We start from the raw sequence: 25,630 nt of genomic DNA, 5'->3' as shown, positions 1-25,630 counted from the left end.
TGCCCAGGCCTGCTCCCTGGAAAAACCTTCTAAGGCACAAATCCACGGTCTCACGAGACTAACGAATGCCTAATGTACCTATCTAAGAGTCTCTTAGAAGACCCTATTGTATCCGCCTCCACCACCGTCGCTGGCAGTGCATTCCACTCTCTGTGTGAAAAAGTCACCCCTGACATCCCCTCCGTGTCCATGGAGGGGAGACTGGTTTCTGTGATGTGCTGAGCAGTTTTAAATGTCATCTGTTGGTTTGCTCAACATTGTAGTTCCTGCCTCCATGAGTGTTTGATAGAAAAATCGCATGCTACTTCAAAAGTTATTTCACTGTATCAACTGGTCCAACAATTATCCCCATTGCGGAAGTACTGAAACCACCAAAAGCCAGCCCCCCCCCCCCCACCATATTGTGATATTTCTGTTGAATGAGTAGAGGGGTGGGAAAGTTAAGAATAACCTATTAAAAATTATCTGTGGCAGTATTTGAAGTTCTCCCCGAAGGCAGCCAGGGTCCAGTGATTGGGACAACAGATTAGAAGCAAGTGTTTCTAAATGGTCCTGCTGGTCAATAGCTGGGACACCCCACATGGACTCCAGGTGACCAGCTGGTTTAAAGCTGGGTTTTGGCAGCAGCCTGGCACCTGAGCGACGATGTCACTCATCCTTTGACAGTCTGCACAATGCTGGAGAATAGCATGGTGTAAAGGCTTTGTCGTGAGGAGATCCCTGACCTTTGACATGTTTACAGTGTGACCTTTGCCACCTGCTGGACACTGGTATCTTGCCTGAGAGTGCACACAGCCTAAAATCCACTGGGATGGCATATTAGTGCATTCACAGGAGGTCACCAGAAACAACAACCAACTTATCTACAGCTGTGATTGGGGAATATAAATAGATACGAGAACTGTGTGCCAACACCACTTTCAGGTAAAGCTTTAAACTTTAAATCTTAAAAACAATGGCCCTCTTATAAAAATTCTTTCAAGGTTGTTTGCTCTTTTCCTGCTCTGGCAAGTCTGATAGCATGTTGACTGACTGAAGTGATGTAGAAGGGTTGGTTTGCATAATAGCTCAGGGCAATTTATGACCATCCCAAAAATAGGTGTTGTTTCTTGTCTTTCAGCAAACAGATGCTAGGGGAAATATAATCTGTAAAAAGCCTAGGAGCAATCTAGGCGGTCAATGGTGTCATGGGTAGCACAGCGCTTTACAGTACCAGTGACCCAGATTCATTCCTATTGCTGCCTGTAAGGAGTTTGTATGTTCTCCCTGTGACCACGTGGGTTTCCTCTGGTGCTCTGGTTTCCTCCCACAGTCCAAAGATGTACCAGTTGGCAGGTTAACTGGTCATTGTAAATTGACCTGTGATCAGTGTTCCCTCTGAGATGCGCTCTTGTGCGCGGGCACACGTCTTTTGCTACTAGCCCACAGAGGAATTTAGACTATGCACAAAAGGCTGTCACCTCCAACCTCATCGGCACGTTCAGCATATTTCACGATCGCACACAATCACTTTTCCTTTTCCGCTTCCTGATGCGTGACAACGTGGAGCTGGTGACGATCTGAATGCAGATTTTAGAACTGGCTCACTTGCGCTGTTTTTGTTGAAGAAATTATTCAGTCAGTGCATGCTGTCGTCTCTGGGCAAAAAGGTTGCACAGCACAAGATTTTTTGTGTACATTGATCATTACAAATCAGAGGGAACATTGCCTGTGATTAGGCTAGGATTAAAATCAGGGGATTGGTGGTAACATTGTTCCATCATCCATGCTGTATATAAGTATTAGATTCTACTGATCTAAAATGTGCTTAATACATCTCTGAGAAGCCTTACTATAACATTTGCTGAGTTTGCTACCTCCATGATCTCTTATTAATATGAAGAGATTGCTCATTACATTTCCCTCAAATGCTTTGTTTTTCTTCCTAGCCTCTTTGTACCTACATGAATGTGCTTAGGAAATACATGGGTTCCAGGAATTGTAAAAATATCCTTACAGGAATGGAAGATTTCCAGAGAAGACACACCCACTTTGTCTTGCTCCGGACCGTGGTTTTGTTTGACTGAACAGTCACGTAGGCTCAAAACCATGTCGGAGTGTACGCTCCATCTCCCTGTGAGATCCTTGGGGTGGATTCAACTACCCATTCAGACTCACCGCCACTCCATCCACCAAAAGCACAACTTCCAGGCGGACAAGCATTTTAATTCTCATTCCCATTCCCGTTCCGACATGTTGGATGCTATTACAGACATTTATACCCCACGCTACGCCGGCAAAGCAAACAGCATTATGAAGGATCCCAGGCACCCCTCACATAAACTCTTCTCCCTCCTGCCATCTGGCAAAAGGCACCGAAGCATTCGGGCTCTCACGACCAGACTGTGTAACAGTTTCTTCCCCCAAGCCATCAGACTCCTCAATACTCAGAGTCTGGACATCTACATCATTTATTATTATATTGTAATTTGTCCTCTACTGTGCCTATTGTCTTGTTTATTAATCATTGTACTGCCCTGCACTGTTTAGTGCACTTTATGTAGTCCTGTGCAGGTCTGTAGTCTAGTGCAGTTTTTATGTTGTTTTACGTAGTCTAGTGTAGCCCTGTGCTGTCTCACATAGTCTAGTGTCGTTTTGTGTTGTTTCATGTAGCACCATGGTCCTGGAGGAACGTTGTTTCATTTTTACTGTGCACTGTACCAGCAGTTTATGGTCGAAATGACAATAAACTTGAACTTGACTTGACTTGATCTATTGCCTCATCTTGTATCAAGGTGAGGCCACTCTCAGGGCGCAGGAGCAACATCTTATATTCTATCTGGCTGTTCTCCAACCTGATGGCATGAATATCGACTTCTCCTGGTTAAAAAAAATCCTTTCCCCTCCCCTCTTCTTCTATGCCCCACTGTGTACTCTTACATCATCTCGCCTGCCCATCACCTTACCTCCCCTTGGGTTCCCTCCTCCTTCTCTTTCTCCTACAGTCTACTTCTCCTCTCCTATCAGATTCCTTTCCCTCCAGCCCTTTATCTTTCCCACCCGCCAGGCTTCACCCCCATCTTCCAGCTATCCCCCTTCCCCCTCCCCCCATCTTTTTATTCTGGCATCTTCTCCTTCCTTCCCAGTCCTGAAGAAGCGTCTCAGCCTGAATCATCGACTGCTCATTCATTTCCATAGATGCTGCCTGACTTGCCGAGTTCCTCCAGCATTCTGTGTGTGTCAGTCAGCTTTCCTTGGGTGTAAAAGGTAAGTGTGAATTTGCCTTAATGAGGCTTGTGTAACTTTTTCCATTTCCACAGCCAACAGGAGCATGCGTCACACCCCACTCTCACAGCAAAGTGGCAGACGGAGAGGAGTTGGCAAACAACAACATATTTTTATACATGTCACCATGGTCAGGATGATGACCAAAGCAGATGAGTGTTCTGCACTGTCATTCTTTTTCAGTTCCTCATACACTTCTTGAAAGTTTTGCATGTCGTCGGTGCCTGGAATGCACTGCCAGGGCGAGGGGAGGATTCAGATACAACAGCGACATTGCAGCAGGCATATGATCAAGCAGGGACTGGACGTATATAGGCAGATGTGCATTTTAAATTGGCATCATTGTTGGCACAGACGTTGCAGACTAAAGAGCCCGTCCCTGTGTTCTGTGTTCACGTCCTCTCTCACATCATATCACTGGGTTTACATTGACAATCTGTAGGAATTACTGTAAAAAGAGTAACATATTTGGAAGAGCAGCACCTTATATTCCATCAACCTGATGGCCTGAACTTTGATTTCTCAAAGTTCCAGCGATTGCACCCCCCCCCCCCCCATTTCACCATTCTCCATTCCTGTTTCTCTCTCTCACCATAGCTCATTACCTCCCCATTACTTCCCTCTGGTGTTCCTCGCCCTTCCCTTCCTTCCATGATCTTCTGTCCTCTCATATCAGATTACCTCTTCTCCAGACATTTATCTCTTTCTCCAATCAACTTCCCCTCTCCCGGTTTCCCCTATCACCTCCCACCTTGTACTTCTTCCTCCCCTCCGCCCACCTTCTTACTCTGATCTCCTCTTCTTTTCCAGACCTAATGAAGGGTCTTGGTCCAAAACGTCAATGGTTCGCTCGTTTCCTTAGATGCTGCCTGACCTGCTGAGTTCCTCCAGCATTTTGTGTATGTTGCTTTGGATTTCCAGCATCTGCAAAAAATGCCAACTCCTTCTCTTAATTCCTCCGTCTCCACCACACCAGTTCTTGGGATGAGGCTTTTCATTTCAGAACCAAGGAGATGTCCTCCTTCTTCAAAGAAAGGGGTTTCCCTTCCTCCACCATCAACACTGCCCTCAACTGCATCTCTTTCATTTCATGCATGTCTGTCCGACCAGGGACAGGCTTCTTCCTGTTCTCACCTACCAGCCTACCAGCTTCCACATTCAGCAAGTAATTCTCCATAACGTCTGCCACCTCCAACGGGATCCCACCACCAAACGCATCTTTCGCTCCCTCCCAATTTCTGCTTTCCACAGGGATCCACAGCCCCCCTACGTGACTCCATTGCCCATTTGTCCCTCCCACCCACATCACTCTCCTGGCACTTGTCCTTACAAGTGGAATAAGTGCCACACCTGCCCCTACATCTCCTCCCTCACTACCATTCAGGGCCCCAAATAGTCCTTCCAGGTGAGGCAACTCTTCACCTGTAGGTCTGTTGGGGTCATCTACTGTATCCAGTGCTCTTGTTGTGGCCTTCTGTATAGTGGTGAGACCCGACGTAGATTGGGAAACTGCTTCAGAGAAAGCAGGATGTCCCAGTGGCCACCCATTTTAATTCCACTCCCCATTTCCATTCCAACATGTCAGTCCATGGCCTCCTCTGAGCCGCAAAGAGGCCACACTCAGGTTGGAGGAGCAACACCTGATATTCTATCTGGGTAGCCTCCAACCTGTTGGCATGAACAATAATTTCTCCAACTTCTGGTAATGATCAGCCCCCCCCTCCTTCACCGTTCTCTTTCACCAATTGACTTCCCAGCTCCTTACTTCACCCATCACCCTCCCAGTTTCATCTATCACCGACCACCTTCTATTTCTTCCTCCCCTCCTCCCACCTTCTTACTCTGACTTCTCATCTTTTTTCTCCAGTCCTGATGAAGGGTCTTGGCCTGAAACATCGACTGTTTATTCTTTTCCATTAATGTTTCCTGGCCTGCTGAGTTCCTTCGGCACTTTTGTGTGTGTCCCTTGGATTTCCAGCATCTGCAGATTTTGTTTATGATCTGCAGATGTTATTGTGCTTGTAACATATTTATCATGGGTGATGTTAATCTGGTCCTAATGCATGGTTTTGACCCAAAGACTCCACAAATACTGCTCAACCCATTGACTTCCTGCAGCAACTGGCTTGCTTCTTGTTAATCCAGTCTGCAATATCTTGTGTTTCCATGACCTTCGGATAGAATAGGCTAATCGGATTTGAAATGGAGGCCACAGGAATTAATGCTTGGAGTGTTCTCAGGATCATTTCCTAGAGTATTTGTGTTATGAAACCAAACAGGCAACAGACTATTTAGACCTGGTAATGTGAAACAGACAATGTTTAATAAATAACTTGTATAAAAAATCACCTTGAAAGAGTGATCACAGCATTTTGTGTGTGTTGCTTTGGGTTTACAACATCTGCAGATTTTCTCCTGTTTATCACTTAACACTCAGCTTGAGAACAAAATAAATGTGTTAAGTTTAACAGTGAGAAATGATGAAGAAGTAAGAACCGCTCGCCCTCCAAGGTCCACAACCCTGTCGGAGTCTGGAGGCTTGTGTGCCTCAATGACCCGGAGAGCTGTGTTGGCTGGAGTCAGGGCCTTGTGCTTTGGCTCCTGGTAGGGTCACCCAGGCCAAACAGGTCAAAGGGCAGAGCCCAGACCAAGAGCGGTTCACCGGTCCCTCCGGGTTCGGGGGGTTCAACTCATGACTACACTGACTGGTGAAACAAGACTGTGACAGAAACAGCAACAAAGAACCCTTCTCCGTCCGAGTGCAACGGTATTCCTGGATCTCCACCCGGGACTTGCATGACTGACAGTAGTGAAAACCGAGAGGAAGCTACCGACAGGATGACGGAAGCCAGCCAGGTTCATTGTTGCCCTAAGCGCAGGCGGCATAATGGGCAATAAGTAAGTAAGAGCGGGCAACAATCAAAAACGCTTAGATCACATTTCTTCCCCATTCTGAACAACTGAACTGCTTGACCATGCCTGCATGCTTTAATGCATTGAGTTGCTGCCACGCGATTGGCCGACTAGGTATTTATATTAACAAGCAGGTGTGCCTGATAAAGATGCCACTCAGTGTATACTCTAATGAAGAAGAAAGAGTCTGAGGACGTTGAAACAACCATGGTAACCAAGGTAGATAAGGACGGTATTAAGCTGAAAGAGCAAAGTTTATAAGATGGCAAAGGTTAGTGGAGATAGGGATAAATACAGAACATTGCAAATGAGGACTAAAATGGACAAGAAAGATTATCTAAACAATGGGGGCAAAGTAGCAATAAATGCAAACACCAATAATAAGAGCTTCCTTGAGAGGGGTCGTACTGAATATAGACCCATTAGAAAGTGAGAATGGGGAAACAGTTATGAGGAATTGAAGCAACAGCACAACAGTTACACACATCATTATTCATCACTCCTTATGGTGGTTGGTATAGCAAGTTTCTCATTTACTGTTACTGGAGAATTAATATTTGGCACACTATTAGGGCTATATTTGCATAAATTTGATGGTTTCTAAAATCAGTACTTGCAGCAATATTGGATGCAATATCGGAACCTCCCAAAAATTCTTGGGTTCTCAAGAATTACTGGACAGCCGGAAAATTGCCAATGCTTACTTAAAGAGCGTGTGAAGCAAAAAATAATGGTAACTGTAGACTGCCAAATCTAATGCTTATTACTGTAAATGTCATAATCAATTGTTAAAATATAATAGGAAAACTTTTAATAGAAAAGTCATAATCAACAGGATCAGTATGAGGGGCAAGTAGCTTCTAGATGTCTGCGGGGAGATATTGGCCAGAGTTGATAGCGAGGAATCATGTTAGGACTTAAAAGCAACCTTTAACAAAATGCAACACAAAAGGTTTCATTACAAAGTGTCATGATGTTGAGAGGCAATATACAGCCGTGGCTTGGTAACTAGCTGACTAGCAGGGCGCAGTGAGAATGGAGAAGAGGTTCACCTCCGGGTCAGAAAACTGTAACCTCTTGGGGTTGAGGGTCGCTAGCGAGGAATCACAGAGACTTTGGCTATTTTGTTAAAATGGAAAGATGCTCCTGCTCCTGCTTTGATACAGCGGTTCTCTCAGGTGATGGTATGTCTTAATTTGGAGAAAAATCAGAAGTCGGACTTTTGATCCTCGATTTGATTTTGAGAAAAGGTGGGGTTCGTTTGCCCACTACTATCATCTGAGTTGAGTTAATTAATATGGTTTCCTTCCGATTTTTGTTTAAATGGATTTGAGTGGGCGGATTAATGTTTTTCTTATATGGAAGCCTGTATGATGTATAGCTCGGGGTTGTACTCCCAATGGGCTTTTTTTCGGTGTTTTTTTAGTTAGTAGGGTTTTTTTTAGTAGGGGTTCTTTTTTTCTTTCTTTTCTATCTATCAAAAAAATATTCTTAATACTTTATTTTTTCTTATTATTGATATATTGCTTAGCTTTCTTAATCAGTTATTTGTTAATTAATTCTTTGTACATAATGATATATTGACTTGATTACCTTAATGTTTTTTTTTTTGGTTGATCTTCAATAATAATCAATAAAAAAGATTTTTAAAATGAAAATGACTTTGGCGATTCGAACAAAACTAAAGAGTTATTACCAAAGTTAACCAGCAAAGCTAGCCAGAGCTCAGGCAAACTGTAGAGAATCTTGATGAACTGAAATAGCTCGCGATACAATAGGCTACGGTCAATTATGGAAAACTCTGAACATCCTCTACATAGCACCATCCAGAGACAGAGAAGCAGTTTCAGCGACAGGTTACTATCGATGCAATGCTCCTCAGACAGGATGAAGAGGTCAATACTCCCCAATGCCATTAGGCTTTACAATTCAACCGCCAGGACTTAAGAACTTTTTAAAAAGCTATTATTAATGCTTTTTGAGATAGTGATTTAGATGCATATCATATTTTTTACTGAGTTAAGTATTGTATGTAATTAGTTTTGCTACAACAAGTGTATGGGACATTGGAAAAAAAAGTTGAATTTCCCCATGGGGATGAATAAAGTATCTATCTATCTATCTATCTATCTATCTATCTATCTATCTACAGAGAAGTACTCGGTCTGAGCTTCACCTGACAAGGAACCACACCGACCCAACGGAGAGAGGTTGGCATGGCAACACCCTCATCTACACCCTGGAGCGCGTGGGACTTCCGAATATTGAAAACTCTGGCTAATTAAATTATCCCAAAATGAACAAAAGTGATAAATGCAAAGAGAGTTTAACAATCGCCATGATCACCCGCAAAACAAAGTGAAAACCCAGAGCTGGTCCAATTGGACATAAAAGGTAAACATTCCAAGTACAATGATTACCCACAAGGTGACGTTGAGAAAAATGCACTCTATATACTAACAGACCAAAAAAAAACCCTTTCCTTAAAAACAATCTCAGGTTGTGATGGGGGGGGGGGGGGGCAGCAGTGTGCTGCGTTTGCGGAGGGGTCTGGATGGTGCCACATTACATCACCAAACAGTCTTACTGGATTGACCCTCTCAACATCACCCTGTGCAATGACGCCTTCCCAATCGGAACGTAGGAAAACTACCGTCCTTTCTTAATTTGCCAGGTGGTCTACAGATGCTGGGACCACAACTGTGTATGATAGATATAGTGTCATAAAAGAAGAAAGCTAATTATAGTAGTCAAATTTACAGACAATACAACAGTTTACAGGAAGAAAATGATAGGTTAAGGGAATGACCTTAACATTGGAGTATGTAGGAAAACGCAAAGTTGCTCGCTTTGGGAGGAAAAGTGATAAATTGGAGTTAAACGGAGAAAGTCTATAGGGAACCTTGAGGATGTGACTAAACACATTGATGAAGGTAGAGCCATAGATGTAGTGTATATGGATTTCAGCAAGGCATTTGATAAGGTACCCCATGCAAGGCTTATTGAGAAAGTAAGGAGGCATGGGATCCAAGGGGACATTGCTTTGTGGATCCAGAATTGGCTTGCCCACAGAAGGCAAAAAGTGGTTGTAGACGGGTCATATTCTGCATGGAGGTCAGTCACCAGTGGAGTGCCTCAGGGATCTTTTCTGGGACCCTTACTCTTCGTAATTTTTGTAAGTGACCTAGATGATGAAGTGGAGGGATGGGTTAGTAAGTTTGCTGATGACACAAAGGTTGGAGGTGTTGTGGACAGTGTGGAGGGCTGTCAGAGGTTACAGCGGGAAATTGAAAGGATGTAAATCTGGGTTGTGAAGTGGCAGATGGAGTTCAACCCAGATAAGTGTGAGGTGGTTCATTTTGGTAGGTCAAATATGATGGCAGAATATAGTATTAATGGTAAGACTCTTGGCAGTGTGGAGGATCAGAGGGATCTTGGGGTCCGAGTCTATAGGACACTCAAAGCAGCTGCGCAGGTTGACTCTGTGGTTAAGAAGGCAAGGTATTGGCTTTCATTAATCGTGGAATTTCTTTCTTTCTTTTTAAATTTTTTTAATTAATTTTCAAATATAGGCATAATAACAATAGTAATACAGAGAGATTGGGAATACATAGTTAATGAATAGTGTGTACAGTATAAGCTGTAGATAACACAAATGTACTAACCCTCCCAAAGTCATGGTGTATTTAACATGATAGAAAAAAAACATACTAAAAAAAAACCCAAATTAGAAATTTAAAAAAACTAAACTAAACAAAGCTGGCTATTATAATTAGTAATGTCAATAACTCTGCTCCTTCCTATCCAAATATTTAAGGATAATAAAAGGGATTCGGAAAAGGTCAAGTTTCCTCATATGAAAGTGTTGAATAAATGGTCTCCAGATTTCTTTGAATTTAACCGAAGGGACAAAAATGATACTTCTGATTTTTTCTAAATTTAAACAAGATATAGTTTGGGGAAACCACTGGAATGTAGTTGGAGGATTAATCTCTTTCCAACTCAATAAAATGGATCTTCTGGCCATTAATGTAACAAATGCAATAATCCGACGAGCTGAAGAGGATAAATAACTATTTTCCACCATTGGTAAGCCAAAAATTGCAGTGATAGATAGATAGATAGATAGATAGATAGATACTTTATTCATCCCCATGGGGAAATTCAACATTTTTTTCCAATGTCCCATACACTTGTTGTAGCAAAAACTCATTACATACAATACTTAACTCAGTAATAATATGATATGCATCTAAATCACTAACTCAAAAAGCATTAATAATAGCTTTAAAAAAAAAGTTCTTAAGTCCTGGCAGTTGAATTGTAAAGCCTAATGGCATTGGGGAGTATTGACCTCTTCATCCTGTCTGAGGAGCATTGCATCGACAGTAACCTGTCGCTGAAACTGCTTCTCTGTCTCTGGATGGTGCTATGTAGAGGATGTTCAGGGTTTTCCATAATTGACCGTAGCCTACTCAGCGCCCTTCGCTCAGCTACCGATGTTAAACTCTCCAGTACTTTGCCCACGACAGAGCCCACCTTCCTTACCAGCTTATTAAGACGTGAGGCGTCCTTCTTCTTAATGCTTCCTCCCCAACACGCCACCACAAAGAAGAGGGCGCTCTCAACAACTGACCTATAGAACATCTTCAGCATCTCACTGCAGACATTGAATGACGCCAACCTTCTAAGGAAGTACAGTCGACTCTGTGCCTTCCTGCACAAGGCATCTGTGTTGGCAGTCCAGTCTAGCTTCTCGTCTAACTGTACTCCCAGATACTTGTAGGTCTTAACCTGCTCCACACATTCTCCATTAATGATCACTGGCTCCATATGAGGCCTAGATCTCCTAAAGTCCACCACCATCTCCTTGGTCTTGGTGACATTGAGACGCAGGTAGTTTGAGTTGCACCATATCACAAAGTCCTGTATCAGTTTCCTATACTCCTCCTCCTGTCCATTCCTGACACACCCCACTATGGCCGTGTCATCAGCGAACTTCTGCACATGGCAGGACTCCGAGTTATATTGGAAGTCTGATGTGTACAGGGTGAACAGGACCGGAGAGAGTACGGTTCCCTGTGGCGCTCCTGTGCTGCTGACCACCGTGTCAGACCTACAGTCTCCCAACCGCACATACTGAGGTCTATCTGTCAAGTAGTCCACTATCCAATCCACCATGTGAGAGTCTACTCCCATCTCCGTTAGTTTGTGCTTTAAGATCTTGGGCTGGATGGTGTTAAAGGCACTAAAGAAGTCAAGGAATGTAATCCTCACAGCACAACTGACCCCATCTAGGTGAGAGAGTGATTTGTGCAGCAAATACGTGATAGCATCCTCCACTCCCACCTTCTCCTTATACGCAAACTGAAGCGGATCCCGGGCGTGCCTGGTTTGTGGCCTCAGATTCTGTATTATCAGCCGCTCCATGGTCTTCATCACGTGCGACGTCAAGGCAACAGGTCTGAAGTCATTCAACTCCTTTGGTTGTGGTTTCTTCGGTACCGGGACCGGGACAATACAGGATGTATTATAGGATTATATGTAATATGATATTATATGTAATATAGGATGAGGATGTAAATCAGTACTCAAAGCTGTTGAAATAATAGGGAAATTTCACGGTGATTTTCATGATCAGTAGACCAAACTTCATAAGATACACCTAAAGGTGTTCAGGAAGCAAAATCTTTGTTGTCCAGTGTCATGGAATTCCTTGCTGCGGAGTCTGAAGTACATAGGTAAAATTGAGATTGTGTTATTTTAGCTGAGCAAAGGTGGTAGCACTCGGCTAAGCAATCTCACTTACAAATCAAAGATCTGCAGCTCTATTTGTTGTGAGCAATCAAGCAACTCTTGGGAGAAGGAATCTCCTTAAACATTCCCAGGGGCTTGAAACAGCATGTCATGAGAATAGACAAGAATTCACAGTCAGCCTCGCAGATGTTTGGAGTGAATTATGGCTGCCTTCAGCCAAGTTTCTCAAGATCACAGATAACACATGGTACTTGTTCTCTGTATTGTGAAATTGGCCGCCGTTTCTGTAGCCCCTGGCTGTGTTATTTCTGCTCCACAAATAATCTTGTCTTGAGTTAAGCAGCTGCACTCAGCAAGAGCAGTGACACCTATCCAATTAACCGGATCAGGGCCTTGTCCTGCCCAGGAAAAGCAGAGTGAATCCAATCAGATACACGTTGGCCTCTACCTGCCCGCACCCAATCCTCATCCAACAAATGATTGATAGTCCCTTCATAGTTGATTGAAGTAAAGCTTGCTCATTTGTTTATCACAGGGCAGCTTGTCTCCAGAATTCGTTCTAACGTTCTTCTTGACAGAAATAAAAAGTGATGAATTCTGGAGGTGAGGAGAGGGTGACCACCCTCAAAGTTATTGCAGCATTGAGTGTAAAAACAAACTTTCTTAGCTCTGGGATGAACAACCATAGACGGAAAGACGACTTGAGTCATTGGAGGTAATTTCCAATTCCTAGCCATGGTAGCAGAGACTCCTCTGGGAGTATTAGTGTCATAGAGTTATAGAAAAGTACAGCACAGAAACAGGCCTTTCAGTCCATCTAGTCAATGTCAAACCCATTTGAATTGCCTACTCCCATTGCACTGGGACTGTAGCCCTCCATATCCCTATTATCCATGTACCTATCCAAACTTCTTGAAATCAAAGCCTTGAAATCGAGCTCACATGCACGACTTGTGCTGGCAGCTCATTCCGCACTCTCATAATCCTCTGAATGAAGACGTTTCCCCTCATGTTCCCCTTAAACATTTCAGCTTTCACCCCTAACCCATAACCTACGGTTGTGGTCCCACCCAACCTCAGTGAGAAAAGCCTGCTTGCATTTACCCTATCGATACCCCACAGAGTTTTGTATGCCTCTATCAAATCGCCTCTCAATCTTCTAAATTCTAATGAAAAAAAGTCCAAACCTGTTCAATCTTTCCTTGTAACTTTGGTCCTCCAGACCCAGCAACATCATTGCAACACACACACACACACACACACACATACACACACACACACACACACACACACACACACACACACACACACACTCACACACACACACACATACACACACTCACACACACACACACACTCACACACACACTCACACACACACACACACACACACACACACACTCACTCACTCACACACACACACTCACACTCACACACACACACACACTCTCACACACACACACACACACTCACTCTCACACACACACACACTCTCTCTCTCACACACACACACACACACACACACTCTCTCACACACACACACACACACACACACACACACACACACACACACACACACACACACACACACACACACACACACACACACACACACACACACACACACACACACACACACACAATGCTGGAGGAACTCAGCAGGCCAGGTAGCATCTAGGAAAAGAGTTCAGTCGAAGTTTCGGGCTGAAACCCTTCAGCAGGACTCAAACTCATCACTGCAAATTTTCTTTGTATTCTTTCAACCTTGTTTACATCTTTCCAGTAGGTAGGACTGCATTCAATACTCCGAATCAGGCCTCACTAACATTTTATACAACTTCAACACAAGATCCCATATAGTTGTTGTACCCATATATTGGCACAGGTGTTGGTTTGTTATTGTCACTTGTTCCGAAATACTGTGAAAAGGTTCTCTTGCATGCTGTTTATGCAGATAAGATCTTAATACAGATAAAATCTTTATTCAGTGTTTTGAGGTAGAGTAAGATAAAACAGTAAAAATGCAGAACGGAGAAGTATAAAAAAAGTTTGCAAGTTAACAATAAAATGCAAGATCATAACAAGGCAGATTGCGAAGCCAAAAGTCAAACTGAGACCCTTCACGTCAACTGTTTATTCCTCTTCATAGATGCTGCCTGACCTGCTAAGCTCCTCCGGTACTTTGTGCGTGTTGCTCTGGGTTTCCGGCATCTGCAGAATTCTCCTCGCTGTTTCCCCTGTGACCACATGGGCTTCCTCGGGCTGCTCCGGTTTCCTTCTCGACATGCCAGGGGTGTGCGGGTCATGGCTACTGAGTTGTGGGCACACTGTGTTGGCGCCAGTTGCAGGGCAACATTTGTGGGCTGCCCAGCACCACCCCCGCTGATTTGGTTTGATGTAAAACGAAGCATTTCACTGTATGACTCGACATTCCTGTGACGAATGAGCCAATCTTTAATCTGAACTTGGAACGAGAAACTGAGTCAACAATTCGGGTGCATTATTATCCAGCATAACATCAAGAAAACATTTTTTAAAACTTGCCTTTTTTTAATGCCGTGTTATAACTCCACCCTTGAGTTGAAACGTTTTCCCTATGAAGAGAAACAAACATGCCTCCTGTTTTTAACGCAGTTCTAGCAACATTCCAGCAGATCCTGTAGCCAGCGTGACCTGACAATTAATCTTTCTTTCCTTGCATTTTGTCACACCGTATCCTGGCAGCCATTTCTGCCCATCCCAGTGTGTTGGTATTTCTTTAAAACATCACTCCCACTGGTTTGCCGTCAACGTCCTCTGTGTGGCATGTGGAATGATGGTTATCCGCCGTGTTTGAAGATGACAGGAAACCTGTGCAGGAGAGTTTTTAGTATCTAGGGCAGTTCTCTTGACCTCAGGTGGCCGTGTCCAGTGGTACAGACAAGTGTCACAAACTGGGGTCTTCCTTGGTTGCCGTGGACGACTATGAGGCCTTCTGCGCCTTATCGTGCCCATCGCTCACCCAGGAGCGTAGCAGCACCACCTTCCTGGCTGTCGGATCTCACCGTGGGTCTCATCCACCCAGTTCGCTGGAGCTGACTTCACGTACTGGGACAGGTACATCTCTAGCTCACAGGGGTACGAGGCCACCCGCTACCCTCACCCGGCTTGGCCCGCCCGTCGAGGCGGCGTGCCGGGTTGTGGCCGCTGTCGCGACGCCAACAGGCCACTTGGAGCCAGCGGCGAGAGCCGAGTGTCCGGTGGGGACCAAAGGTGAGTGGGCTGCCCCGGAGTGGACACGACAAGCCCCTTCCCCAGAGGTGCTGCCCCTCCCTGGACACCCACTCACACTCCATGTGGAATATTGCCTGCCCTTTCCGCAGCCAGGGTCAGGGCTTCTTACGTGTAAAATCTGAAGCAGGCTGACCAGATTATTCCCAACAGTTTTGTAAAACTGTGAAGTGCACAGATAGGTACAGTAGTCCATAGAGCGCTCCCCAGAAATAGAAATCTCAACGCTGGATCATGTGTTCATCAAGTGGGTTGAGCCTTTTCGCTGTGGTTTTCATGCAGCTGATGTCACGTACACGACTTCAGCATAAGAGTCTGCTGACATTTGACTGATTGTCCCCGCCGAGGAAGGACTCCCAAGATGAAGCTGCTGACAGCAGTCCAGGCTCTTGCGTTGGTTACTCTGCTCGGCTGCGTTATGAACTGCTGTGCCACAGGAAGGGACGAAGGTAACAGGTTCAGACACACTTCGATTTTACTGAGAGTAGTACTTTTCTTGCAAAGTTTCGTTCAGAAAGTGAACTGTTGGTAAACCTCCTCTTCTGCGGGACGGTCATTTCGATGGGTCCACATCGAAGTTGAATATTCCACATGTTACCAGTAGAGTATTCCACCTGTCGTGTGTAATGTGGGGAGATTTTCTCCTCTGAATTATTCTTTCCAGTGTGTCGAATGCGTGCCTAAAGTAGGTACAGAGTCCCGACTACTAAACTGGATGCCTCACAGCTCTGTCGAGCCTGGTTCAGAATCAGAATCAGGTTATTATCATCAGCATGTGACGTGAAATTTGTTAACTTAGCCGCAGCAGTTCAATGCAATACATAATATAGAAGAGAAAAAGATAAATAAATAAAATTAAAATAATAATAATAATAAATAAACAGAACAACCAGTATGCGTATATTGAATAGATTTTAAAAATGTGCGAGGAAACAGAAATACTGTATATTAAACAAGTGAGGTGGTGTTCAAGGGTTCAATGTCCATTTAGGAATCGGACGGCAGAGGGGAAGAAGCTGTTCCTGAATAGCTGAGTGTGTGCCTTCAGGCTCCTGTACCTCCTCCCTGATGGTAACAGTGAGAAAAGGGCATGCCCTGGGTGCTGGAGGTCCTTAATAATGGACGCTGTCTTTCTGAGACACCACTCCCTGAAGATGTCCTGGGTACTTTGTAGGCTAGTACCTTCAATCCTGGGGTCAGGTTCTGAACGTGTGGAGTTTGTATGCTCTCCATATGATTATACGTTTTCCTCTATTGCTCCCGATTCCCCGCAAATCTGCTAGTTGATAGATTCGTGCTCCTATGGCAGAGGGGAATGGTAGGGCTGGTGGGGAGCCGGATGGGAATGTGGGTGAGGATAATGTCATATCAGTGTGAATGGGTGCCTGACAGTCAGCTCAGATTCAGCACACTGACGAGTCTCAGCTTGAGTATTCTTCCTCAAGTCCACCTAGGGCTCAAATTCGACAGGGATTCTGTCTGGAACAGAAAACCCCCATGCAGTTAATCTGAATTATTCCACCTGCAATCTCTTTTCTGTAGCATTCTTTCCACACCATTCTCATATTAAATTCAGAATGATCGGTTTATTTGGGGGAGTAAAATGCCCAAATCCCCACCTTACCTGAAGAATGAGAACAAGCCCGTTGAAGGATGCGTACTCTTTTATCACAGTTTCACAGAACGTTACCCATCAGCTGAATATACTCACCCAAGAGAACACGCTTGTAAGAAAAGACAAATGAGATTGCCTGCCACTAAAGGGGAAAGCTGGTAAATGGTAAAACACAAAATCACAACTAGGCCAAGAGCCCATCTTATTGTTCAAGGGTCTGTTAACAGCAGGATCAGAGCTGTCCTTGAATCTGGTAGTACCTGCTTTCAGGCCATTGCATCTGCTGCCTGATGCGCTCAGAATGCTGGAGGAACTCAGCAGGTCAGGCAGCATCTATGGAGATGAATGGACAGTCGACGTTTCGGGCCGAGATCCTTCAGGATTGAGCAGGAGGGGGGAAGGTGCCAGGGTAACGAGGTGGGGGGAGGGGAAAGAGGCTGGCCTGAAGGTGATGGGTGAAGCCAGGAGAGTGGGAAAGGTCAAGGGCTGGAGAAGATGGAATCTGATGAGAGTGGAGAGTGAGTCATAAGAGAAAGAGGAGGGGGGGGACCCAGGGAGAAGTGAAAGGTAGGAGACAGGAAGGGAAAGGTCAGAGTTGAGAAGGAAGATGGTGGGGGGAGAGTTTGTTTACTAGAAGGAGAAATCGACGTTAATACCATCAGGTTGGAGGGTACCCAGGCGGAATATAAGGGTTTGCCCTTCCACCCTGAGGGTGACCTCGTTTTGGCAAAATTTTGTATCTTTTGTACATTTTGTATCTTCTACCCAGTGGGAAGAGATCACGAAGAATGTCATCTGCAGCTGCTCCCCCTTTCCCCACAGTTCTACCATACAGCGGACACTGATAATTCCACCCTGACACCGAAGCGGGGAGAGGGGGGTTTACTAGAAACTAGACAAACACATTCAACTTTCTCTCTTCCTCTCACTCGTGTCTGTGTTTTTATGCCTCGATCCCTCCTCCCCAGCACCACCGTGCGCCCTTTCTGAGCGCGTTCTTTCCGAATCTGAGCGGTCCATAAGATACCCCCCCAGCTCAGAATCACCCAAGTCATTCCTGCTTGCCTTCACAAGGGGTGAAAGGGAGGCTTCTGCAATGACCTCGCCCCTGGCCTGGAAGGACAACCCCACCCAGCAGTGAGCCGATGCTACGATTTGTTCAAGCTGAGATGTTACGCTGCCTGCAGAATGTACAGTTTGCTTTGCCGTACCGGCCTCGAGCTTTCAGCTGTTATGGAGAATATAAGATTAGCTTTATTTGTCACTTCCACGGCAAAACGTACAGTGAGACGTGTCATTTGCATCAACCACATAGCTTGCCTGTAACTTACTGACCCTAACCCGCGTGGGAGGAAAGTGGAGACACGCGATCATGGGGAGAACGTACAAACTCCTTACGGGCAGTGGCGGGAATTGAACCCCGATATTTTTGTTGCTGACACTGTAAAGCGTTGCACTAACCACTATGCTACCCTTCCTGCTTTACTTGCTTTCAGCTCCTGTGGGGAAAAGATAGAGGGTGTCGTCTGTCTAAAAGCATCAGATAGCCACTTCCTGGTCTGCAGCATTCCCAGGGGTTGAATGTGGCAGTGCTGCCCTTGCCTACAAGATGGAGGTATTTTGGGAGGTGCCATTGATGAAACCATGGCATATTACTGTAGATAGCGCACAGCACACTTGGCCCGTTGGTAGTTCAGAGCATTAACATTTTCCCTCACCTCTCTCTTGTGCCTTCTGTAAGTTTGGCTACAGCACACTCAGTCCCTACCACTGGCTCACTATTGTCAGGTCAAGTTTATTGTCATTTCGACCATAGACTGCTGGTACAGTGCACAGCAAAAATGAAACAACGTTCCTCCAGGACCCTGGTGCTACATGAAACAACACAAAACTACACTAGACTATGTGAGACAGCACAAGGCTACACTAGACTACGTAAAACAACATAAAAACTGCACTAGACTACAGACCTGCACAGGACTACATAAAGCGCACAGAACAGTGCAGGGCAGTACAATAATTACCAAACAAGACAATAGGCACAGTAGAGGACAAATTACAATATAATAATAAATGATGTAGATGTCAGTCTAGACTCTGAGTATTGGAGAGTCTGATGGCTTGGGGGAAGAAACTGTGACACAGTCTGGTCGTGAGAGCCCGAATGCTTGATGATATAATTCGAGCTGGGTATTGCTGCACATTTGCGGGTCAGCCCATGGTAGATATTTCAAAGGGCAGCACTGATCCCAATAGCACAAGACTGGTTACAATTCAGAACCTGCAAATGATTGTGAAGAAGGACATTGACCTGGAGCATTAACACCCTTTCACTTCCCCCAGAACACTGTGTAACCTGCGGAGCATTTAAGCACTTTCCATTTTTATGCCTGCTTTCTGTTGGCCAGCGACCTTTCCATGTCACTTCATCAGGTACGTCCTGTATTTGATAAGATGTCCGCTGCGTTTATGTTTGTGGTCTGCTGCTGAAGTCCGTCCGCTTCAAAGTTTGACATGTTGTGCGGAAGAGCTCTTTCATCAACCACGGTTGTAACGTGTGGTTTGAGTTACTGTCACCGTCCTGTCAGCTTGAACCAGTTCTCCCCCGGCCTCTCTCATTAACAAAGAATTTTCACCATCAGAACTGCTGCTCCCCGAATGATTTTTGTATCTCACACCTTTCCCTGTAGGCTCAAGACTGGTATAGAAACAAAGAAAACCTACAGCACAATACAGGCCCTTCGGCCCACAAAGTTGTGCTGAACACGTCCCTACCTCAGAAATTACTAGGCTTACCTATAGCCCTCTATTTTTCTAACCTCCATGTACCTATCTTAAAGTCTCTTAAAAGACCCTATCGTATCCACCTCCACCACTGTTGCCAGCAGCCCATTCCACGCACTCATCACTCTCTGAGTGAAAAACTTGCCCCTGACATCTCCTCTGTACCTACTCCCCAGCACCTTAAACCTGTGTCGTCTTGTGACAACCATTTCAGCCCTGGGAAAAAGCCTCTGACTATCCACATGATCAATGCCTCTCATCATCTTATATACCTCTATCAGGTCACTTCTCATCCTCCATCGCTCCAAGGAGAAAAGGCCGAGTTCACTCAACCTATTCCCATAAGGCATGCTCCACAATCCAGGCAACATCCTTGTAAATCTCCTCTGCACCCTTTCTATGGTTTCCACATCCTTCCTGCAGTGAGGCGACCAGAACTGAACACAGAACTCCAAGTGGGGTCTGACCAGGGTCCTATATAGCTGCAACATTACCTCTCGGCTCCTAAATTCAATTCCACGATTGATGAAGGCCAATACACTGTATGCCTTCTCAACCACAGAGTCAACCTGCGCAGCTGCTTTGAGCGTCCTATGGACTCAGACCCCAAGATCCCTCTGATCCTCCACACCGCCGAGTCTTAGCATTAGTACTACATTCTGCCATCATATTCGACCTACCAAACTGAACCACTTCACACTTATGTGGGTTGAACTCCATCTGCCACTTCCGCGTAGAAATTCCAGGAGATCAGCAGTTTCTGAGATACTCAAATCATAAACAAGGGAAAATCTGCAGATGCTGGAAGTCCTGCCCAAGGGTTTCAGCCCGAAACGTCGACTGTACTTTTTTCCATTGATGCTGCCTGGCCTGCTGAGTTCCTCCAGCATTTTGTGTGTGTAATATCAGACCATCCCACCTGGCACCAACAATCACTGCATGGTCAAAGTCACTTAGATCGCACTTCTCCCCCATTCTGGTCGGTCTGAACAACAGCCGAAGCTCTTGACCATGTCTGCAAGCTTTAATGCACATTAGCGAGCAGGTGTGCAGGCGCAAAGCGGCCACTGAGTGTACATTCATATCTTCAGCGCTAAAGGTGTGGTATGCGGAACAGATTGCAGGCAAGCTGGATGTAGTAAGCAAATTCACTGAGTTTGAACAAGTAACTAGATGATTGCTTACTAACAAATAAAATTCAGGACTACCAAAAGTCATTAAAGGTAGTGGGTGCCATTGTAAGATGGCAGTTACAGCCCAGGGCATTCCAGAGTTTGGGATTCAGTTCCATTCCGGGCTCTGTAAGGAGCTGGTATGTTCTCCCCATGAATCGTTTGGGTTTCCTCCGGGTGCCTTGGCTTCTTTCCACGGTGTAAAGACATATCAGTTAGCAGTTTAATTGGTCATTGTAAATTGTCCTGTGGTTAGGCTGGCTGGATTACTGGGCGGTGTGGTTCGTTAGGCCCAAAGGGGCTGTTCCGCGCCGTATCTCTAAATAAATTTTAAAAATAAGTTGCGGTACTCGCATCTGACGGCTGAACACTCTTTTGCTTATTACTGTGAGCGAGACCTTCTCCATGTCTGCTCCCAGCCTTCTCTCTCTAGGGGCTGTCTGTGTCTGCTCCCAGCCCTCTCTCTCTAGGGGCTGTCTGTGTCTGCTCCCAGCCCTCTCTCTCTAGGGGCTGTCTGTGTCTGCTCCCAGCCTTCTCTCTCTAGGGGCTGTCTGCTCTTACCGATTGTGCCACAGTCTAGGAGCCTCTGGGTGGAGAGCTGGGGAGTAGAAAGACTCCTCCGTCAGCATTGGCGGTGGGCTCAGTGTGTTGTAGATGTCTCTGATCGTGTACTCACGCCCTGTTCTGTGTTCTCTTGCTCCTATCACAGTGTGCAGAAAAAAGGAGGCTGGCAAAACCCGCAAATTCCTCATCGTCCAGGTTTTCAACCCGGCCACCAACAAGACGATCAACACCTTCAATGACTCGTCCATGCAGCACCTGAAGAGTAACGTAACCAGAGTGCTGATCCCGTACTTCTTCCTCGTGGTGTTCATTATCGGCCTCCCGGCCAACGGGCTTGCTTTGTGGGTCCTCATCGCCAGGATCAAGCAGCTGCCCAGCACTTTCTTACTCATCAACTTGGCCCTCGCCGACCTGTTGGTCCTCATCTCCCTCCCTTGGAGAATCGCCTACCACCTGCTGGGCAACAACTGGGTGTTTGGCGAGGCGTTCTGCCGCATCTCCACTGCTCTCCTCTATGGGAATATCTACAGCTCCATTCTGTTCCTGACCTGCATTGGCGCCGATCGCTACCTGGCCATTGTCCACCCCTTCTTCTCAAAAGCAATCCGGAACAACACAGCCGTATACTGCGTTTGCGGAGGGGTCTGGCTGGTTCTCGTGCTAAGCATGGTGCCTCATTACATCACCAAACAGTCGTACTGGATCGACCCTCTCAACATCACCCTGTGCAATGATGCCTTCCCAATCGAGACGCTGGAGAAGTACCGCCCTTACTTAATCTGCCAGGTGCTCTTTGGGTTCATGCTTCCATGCTTGATTGTTGTCTTCTGTTACGTATCGATCATTTCCACGCTGGCTATGAACGATATGAAGTACGGCCATGCAATTATGGCCACCCTGCTGGTCCTGCTGGTGTTCCTAGTGTGCCTGACTCCCTATAACGTGACCTTGTTGGTGCAGATCTACACGCAGAGCAACGACGTGTACTATTACACCATGATCTGCCTGGTGGCCAGCACCCTCAGTAACTGCATTGACCCGTTCATCTACTACTACATCTCCGAGGAGTTCAGGAACAAGTTGACGGGTCTGCTCACTGCCTACAAAACTGAGACTGGCTCAGGGAAATCGGACCAGAGCTTACTCCAGAGCAGCAACCAGCCGCAGCCCAATCCTCCCCGGTCGGTGTAGTTTCTAGCGGATCAGCTGGTGAGCCCGGTCATTTGCCTCAGAGCCATCTGGAAACTGGCCAGGTTAATGGGACTTAGATAAAAGGCCTAATTCTGAGTGGATCTTGGCAAACCCTGGTAACGAGGAAGCGGGAAAGTTGCTGTGGGGCATCTTCCTTTCCACCCCAGTCCTAATGAGCTGTATCTTACCGTAACTTATCGTGTATCTAATGTGATCGGTGTAGCTTATGTGCAATGGTAGTTAGAGCATTAGTTTGCCAGGATAATCAAGGATTTCTAGACTTTACAGAGAAAAAGAACATCATCGTGAATTAAAGACTTGACTACATGTCTGAATTCAATCATGTTCATTAGAAAAGACTATTCAGTTAAAACACAGCTGACTATATAGCTAACTATAAAACATAGGAGCTGAATTAGGCCATTCAGCCCATTGAGTCTGTTCCACTGTGGCTGATTTACTATCCCACTCAAGCCCATTCTTTTGCCTCCTCCTTGTAACCTTTGGCACCTTTACTAATCAACCTCCACTTTAAATATACCCAATGATTTGGCCTCCACGGCCACCACCGATTCCACAGATTCACCACCCTCCCCTCGGGCTAAAGGAATTCCCCCTCATCTCTGTTCTGAAGTGACATACCTCTATTCTGAGTCCGTGCCCTTTCCCTAGTTCAATCATTCAATCTCCTTTTTTAAAAAAACCTCCACGAATAATAACAGGTTACATGGTTTCCCACTAAACCGCAAGGTAGAGCAGACCACTGTTACGCCGCTCTCCTCTACTTATATATGAAAACCACTTGCTGGAAGCCGGTAGAAATCCAGGGTCCCCAAACCTGATATGCTCACTCACTGGTCAGAATGTTACCAGAAAAGATATAAAAGCAGCAGATTGTACCAAGCTGCAGCAAAACAGAGCTTTGGTTGGATACAGCTGGAACAAATGGTTTCTGTTCTGGGGAGTGTGTGACATAGAGTGGCCCAAAAGGGGGGAATGCAGATTCAAGGGGAGTTACAATGATTAAGTTATGTTGACAGGCTTCATGGCCCACCTTTGTATTCCCTTGAGCTTGATGGATTAAAAGGAGACTTTTCCAAAAGGTTTAAAATGCCAAAGAAATTCATAGTCTGAGCTGGGGTCAAGATTGATTGGGGTTTTTGGGGTAAAGGGATTAGATAGATACTTTATTCATTCCCATGGGGAAATTCAACATTTTTTCCAATGTCCCATACACTTGTTATAGCAAAACTAATTACATACAATACTTAACTCAGTAAAAATATGATATGCATCTAAATCACTCTCTCAAAAAGCATTAATAATAGCTTTTAAAAAGTTCTTAAGTAGTTTACTTAAATACATTAAATACAATCAACCCCGGCACTTTAACATATCTTACTCCTGGCGGTTGAATTGTAAAGCCGAATGGCATTGGGGAGTATTGATCTCTTCATCCTGTCTGAGGAGCATTACAACCCAAGGTGAAAAAAAGTGTTGTAAATTCAGTTTATTAGCAGGACAAGTGCAAAGCTTCCTATATAGAAACATAGAAAATAGGTGCAGGAGTAGGCCATTCGGCCCTTCGAGTCTGCACCGCCATTCAGTATGATCATGGCTGATCATCCAACTCAGAACCCTGTACCTGCTTTCTCTCCATAACCCCTGATCCCTTTAGCCACAAGGGCCATATCTAACTTCCTCTTAAATATAGCCAATGAACCGAATATGTGAAACACTGGTCAACAATTTACTGGGATTCAACACAGATCCAAAACCAAGCCCACAATGTGCCACTTACATCCTAAGTCGCCCCAGCTCCATCTTTTGAGGTCTGAAACTCTTGCGTGAAGAGCCATTTGCAAACTGTTGAAACTGTAGTTGTGTTGTTCTTCCCTCTAGTGGCGAGTCACAGGATTACAACAATAAACAAAATTCACGTATCTGGCTACTGAGCTTAATTGCTTGATTTTGCAGGTGAAAATAAAAAATTAAATGATTATATTACTTGCACACATTAATACACAAGGGACATTGCTGCATTGTTTAATAGCTGGTGTAAGTCAAAATGGTGAAATGTTTATTCATTCTCATGATAAACCTACTCGGAACTGCCTCCCAATGCTAGTGTATCGTTAAATAAGGAAATCAACTCTATTCAGTACTCCAGTTGTGGTCTCACTAACATTTTCCATGGTTATACCAGGACTCTCACCTCATCAATATGTATTAACTGAGGGGAAGGATGCAAATATACATGGCCAAACTGGCAAACAACACACCAAGAGAAGTTGTAGAGGAGGATGCAGAACAGGTAGTGTTTCAAAGGTTCACTTTAGTGCCAGTATGCACGTACAATGCAACTCCAATATTCGTCTTCTCCAGATAGCCATCAAATACAGAAAGATCATGGAGGTTGTTGAAAGAAAAGATATTAACCCCCTCCCTCCAGCACAAAAAAAGAAACAAAACTTGTAAACCCCAAAATCCTCCCTCACACTCTCCCCCACAGGGAAAAAAAGCAGCGACAATAGCAGCAAATCCCCAACCCCTCTGCCCGTTTTATAAGGCAAGAAGTAGGACAATTGCGTATAATGTGGGGAAAAAATGAAGTTGTTCTCTTTAGAGGGAATGATAAACATTATTACTTAAATGTTGAAAGGCTGCAGAAAGCTGCAACATAAAGGGAATTGGGGGTTCTTATGCATTGAACACAGAGAACTAGCACACAAGCACATGAAATTCTGCAGATGCTGGAAATCCAAAGCAACACAGAAAGAATGCTGGAGGAACTCAGCAGGCCAGGCGGCATCTGCGGCAATGAATAAAAGTCGACATTTCGGGGCGAGCTCCTTCTTCAGGACTAGCACACGGTGCAGCAGATAGTAGGGAAGATAAATGGAACATTGGTCCTGACTTTAAGAAGGTTGGAGCATTAACAGAGAGAGGTCCTACTAAATGAGTAAGAGTATTGCAGCAGTTTTTGTCACTGAGGATATTGGAGTATAAAAGTATAAATTTTGCTGTGTAACCAAAACTATGTAGTCAGTTTTGAAACTTGCTATTTGCTATGCATGTACCCAATTTAGTAGGAGAATGA

General features: G+C 45.1%; 1 protein-coding gene across 2 annotated transcripts in view; it reads left to right on the top strand.

Moving 5' to 3' along the window:
- LOC140739855 (proteinase-activated receptor 3-like) overlaps positions 1-23,709 on the top strand; it is a 38,056-nt gene extending 14,347 nt beyond the window's left edge. The window contains exons 2-3 of one of the 2 annotated variants that reach the window (XM_073068457.1): positions 8,330-8,571; positions 21,485-23,709. In XM_073068457.1, the coding sequence (XP_072924558.1) occupies positions 21,586-22,530 (945 nt within the window). In that variant the 5' untranslated portion in view covers positions 8,330-8,571; positions 21,485-21,585 and the 3' untranslated portion in view covers positions 22,531-23,709. Of the gene's footprint in view, positions 1-8,329; positions 8,572-15,504; positions 15,654-21,484 lie in introns of those variants that run through there. The other variant, XM_073068456.1, reaches the window with a different exon arrangement.
- The last annotated feature ends 1,921 nt before the right edge of the window (positions 23,710-25,630 follow it).

The sequence above is a fragment of the Hemitrygon akajei genome, chromosome 16, assembly GCF_048418815.1.
Source record: "Hemitrygon akajei chromosome 16, sHemAka1.3, whole genome shotgun sequence".
NCBI classification, from domain to species: Eukaryota; Metazoa; Chordata; class Chondrichthyes; order Myliobatiformes; family Dasyatidae; genus Hemitrygon; species Hemitrygon akajei.
Note: the sequence above shows the minus strand (reverse complement) of the source record. Positions and strands in the feature narration are given on the sequence as shown.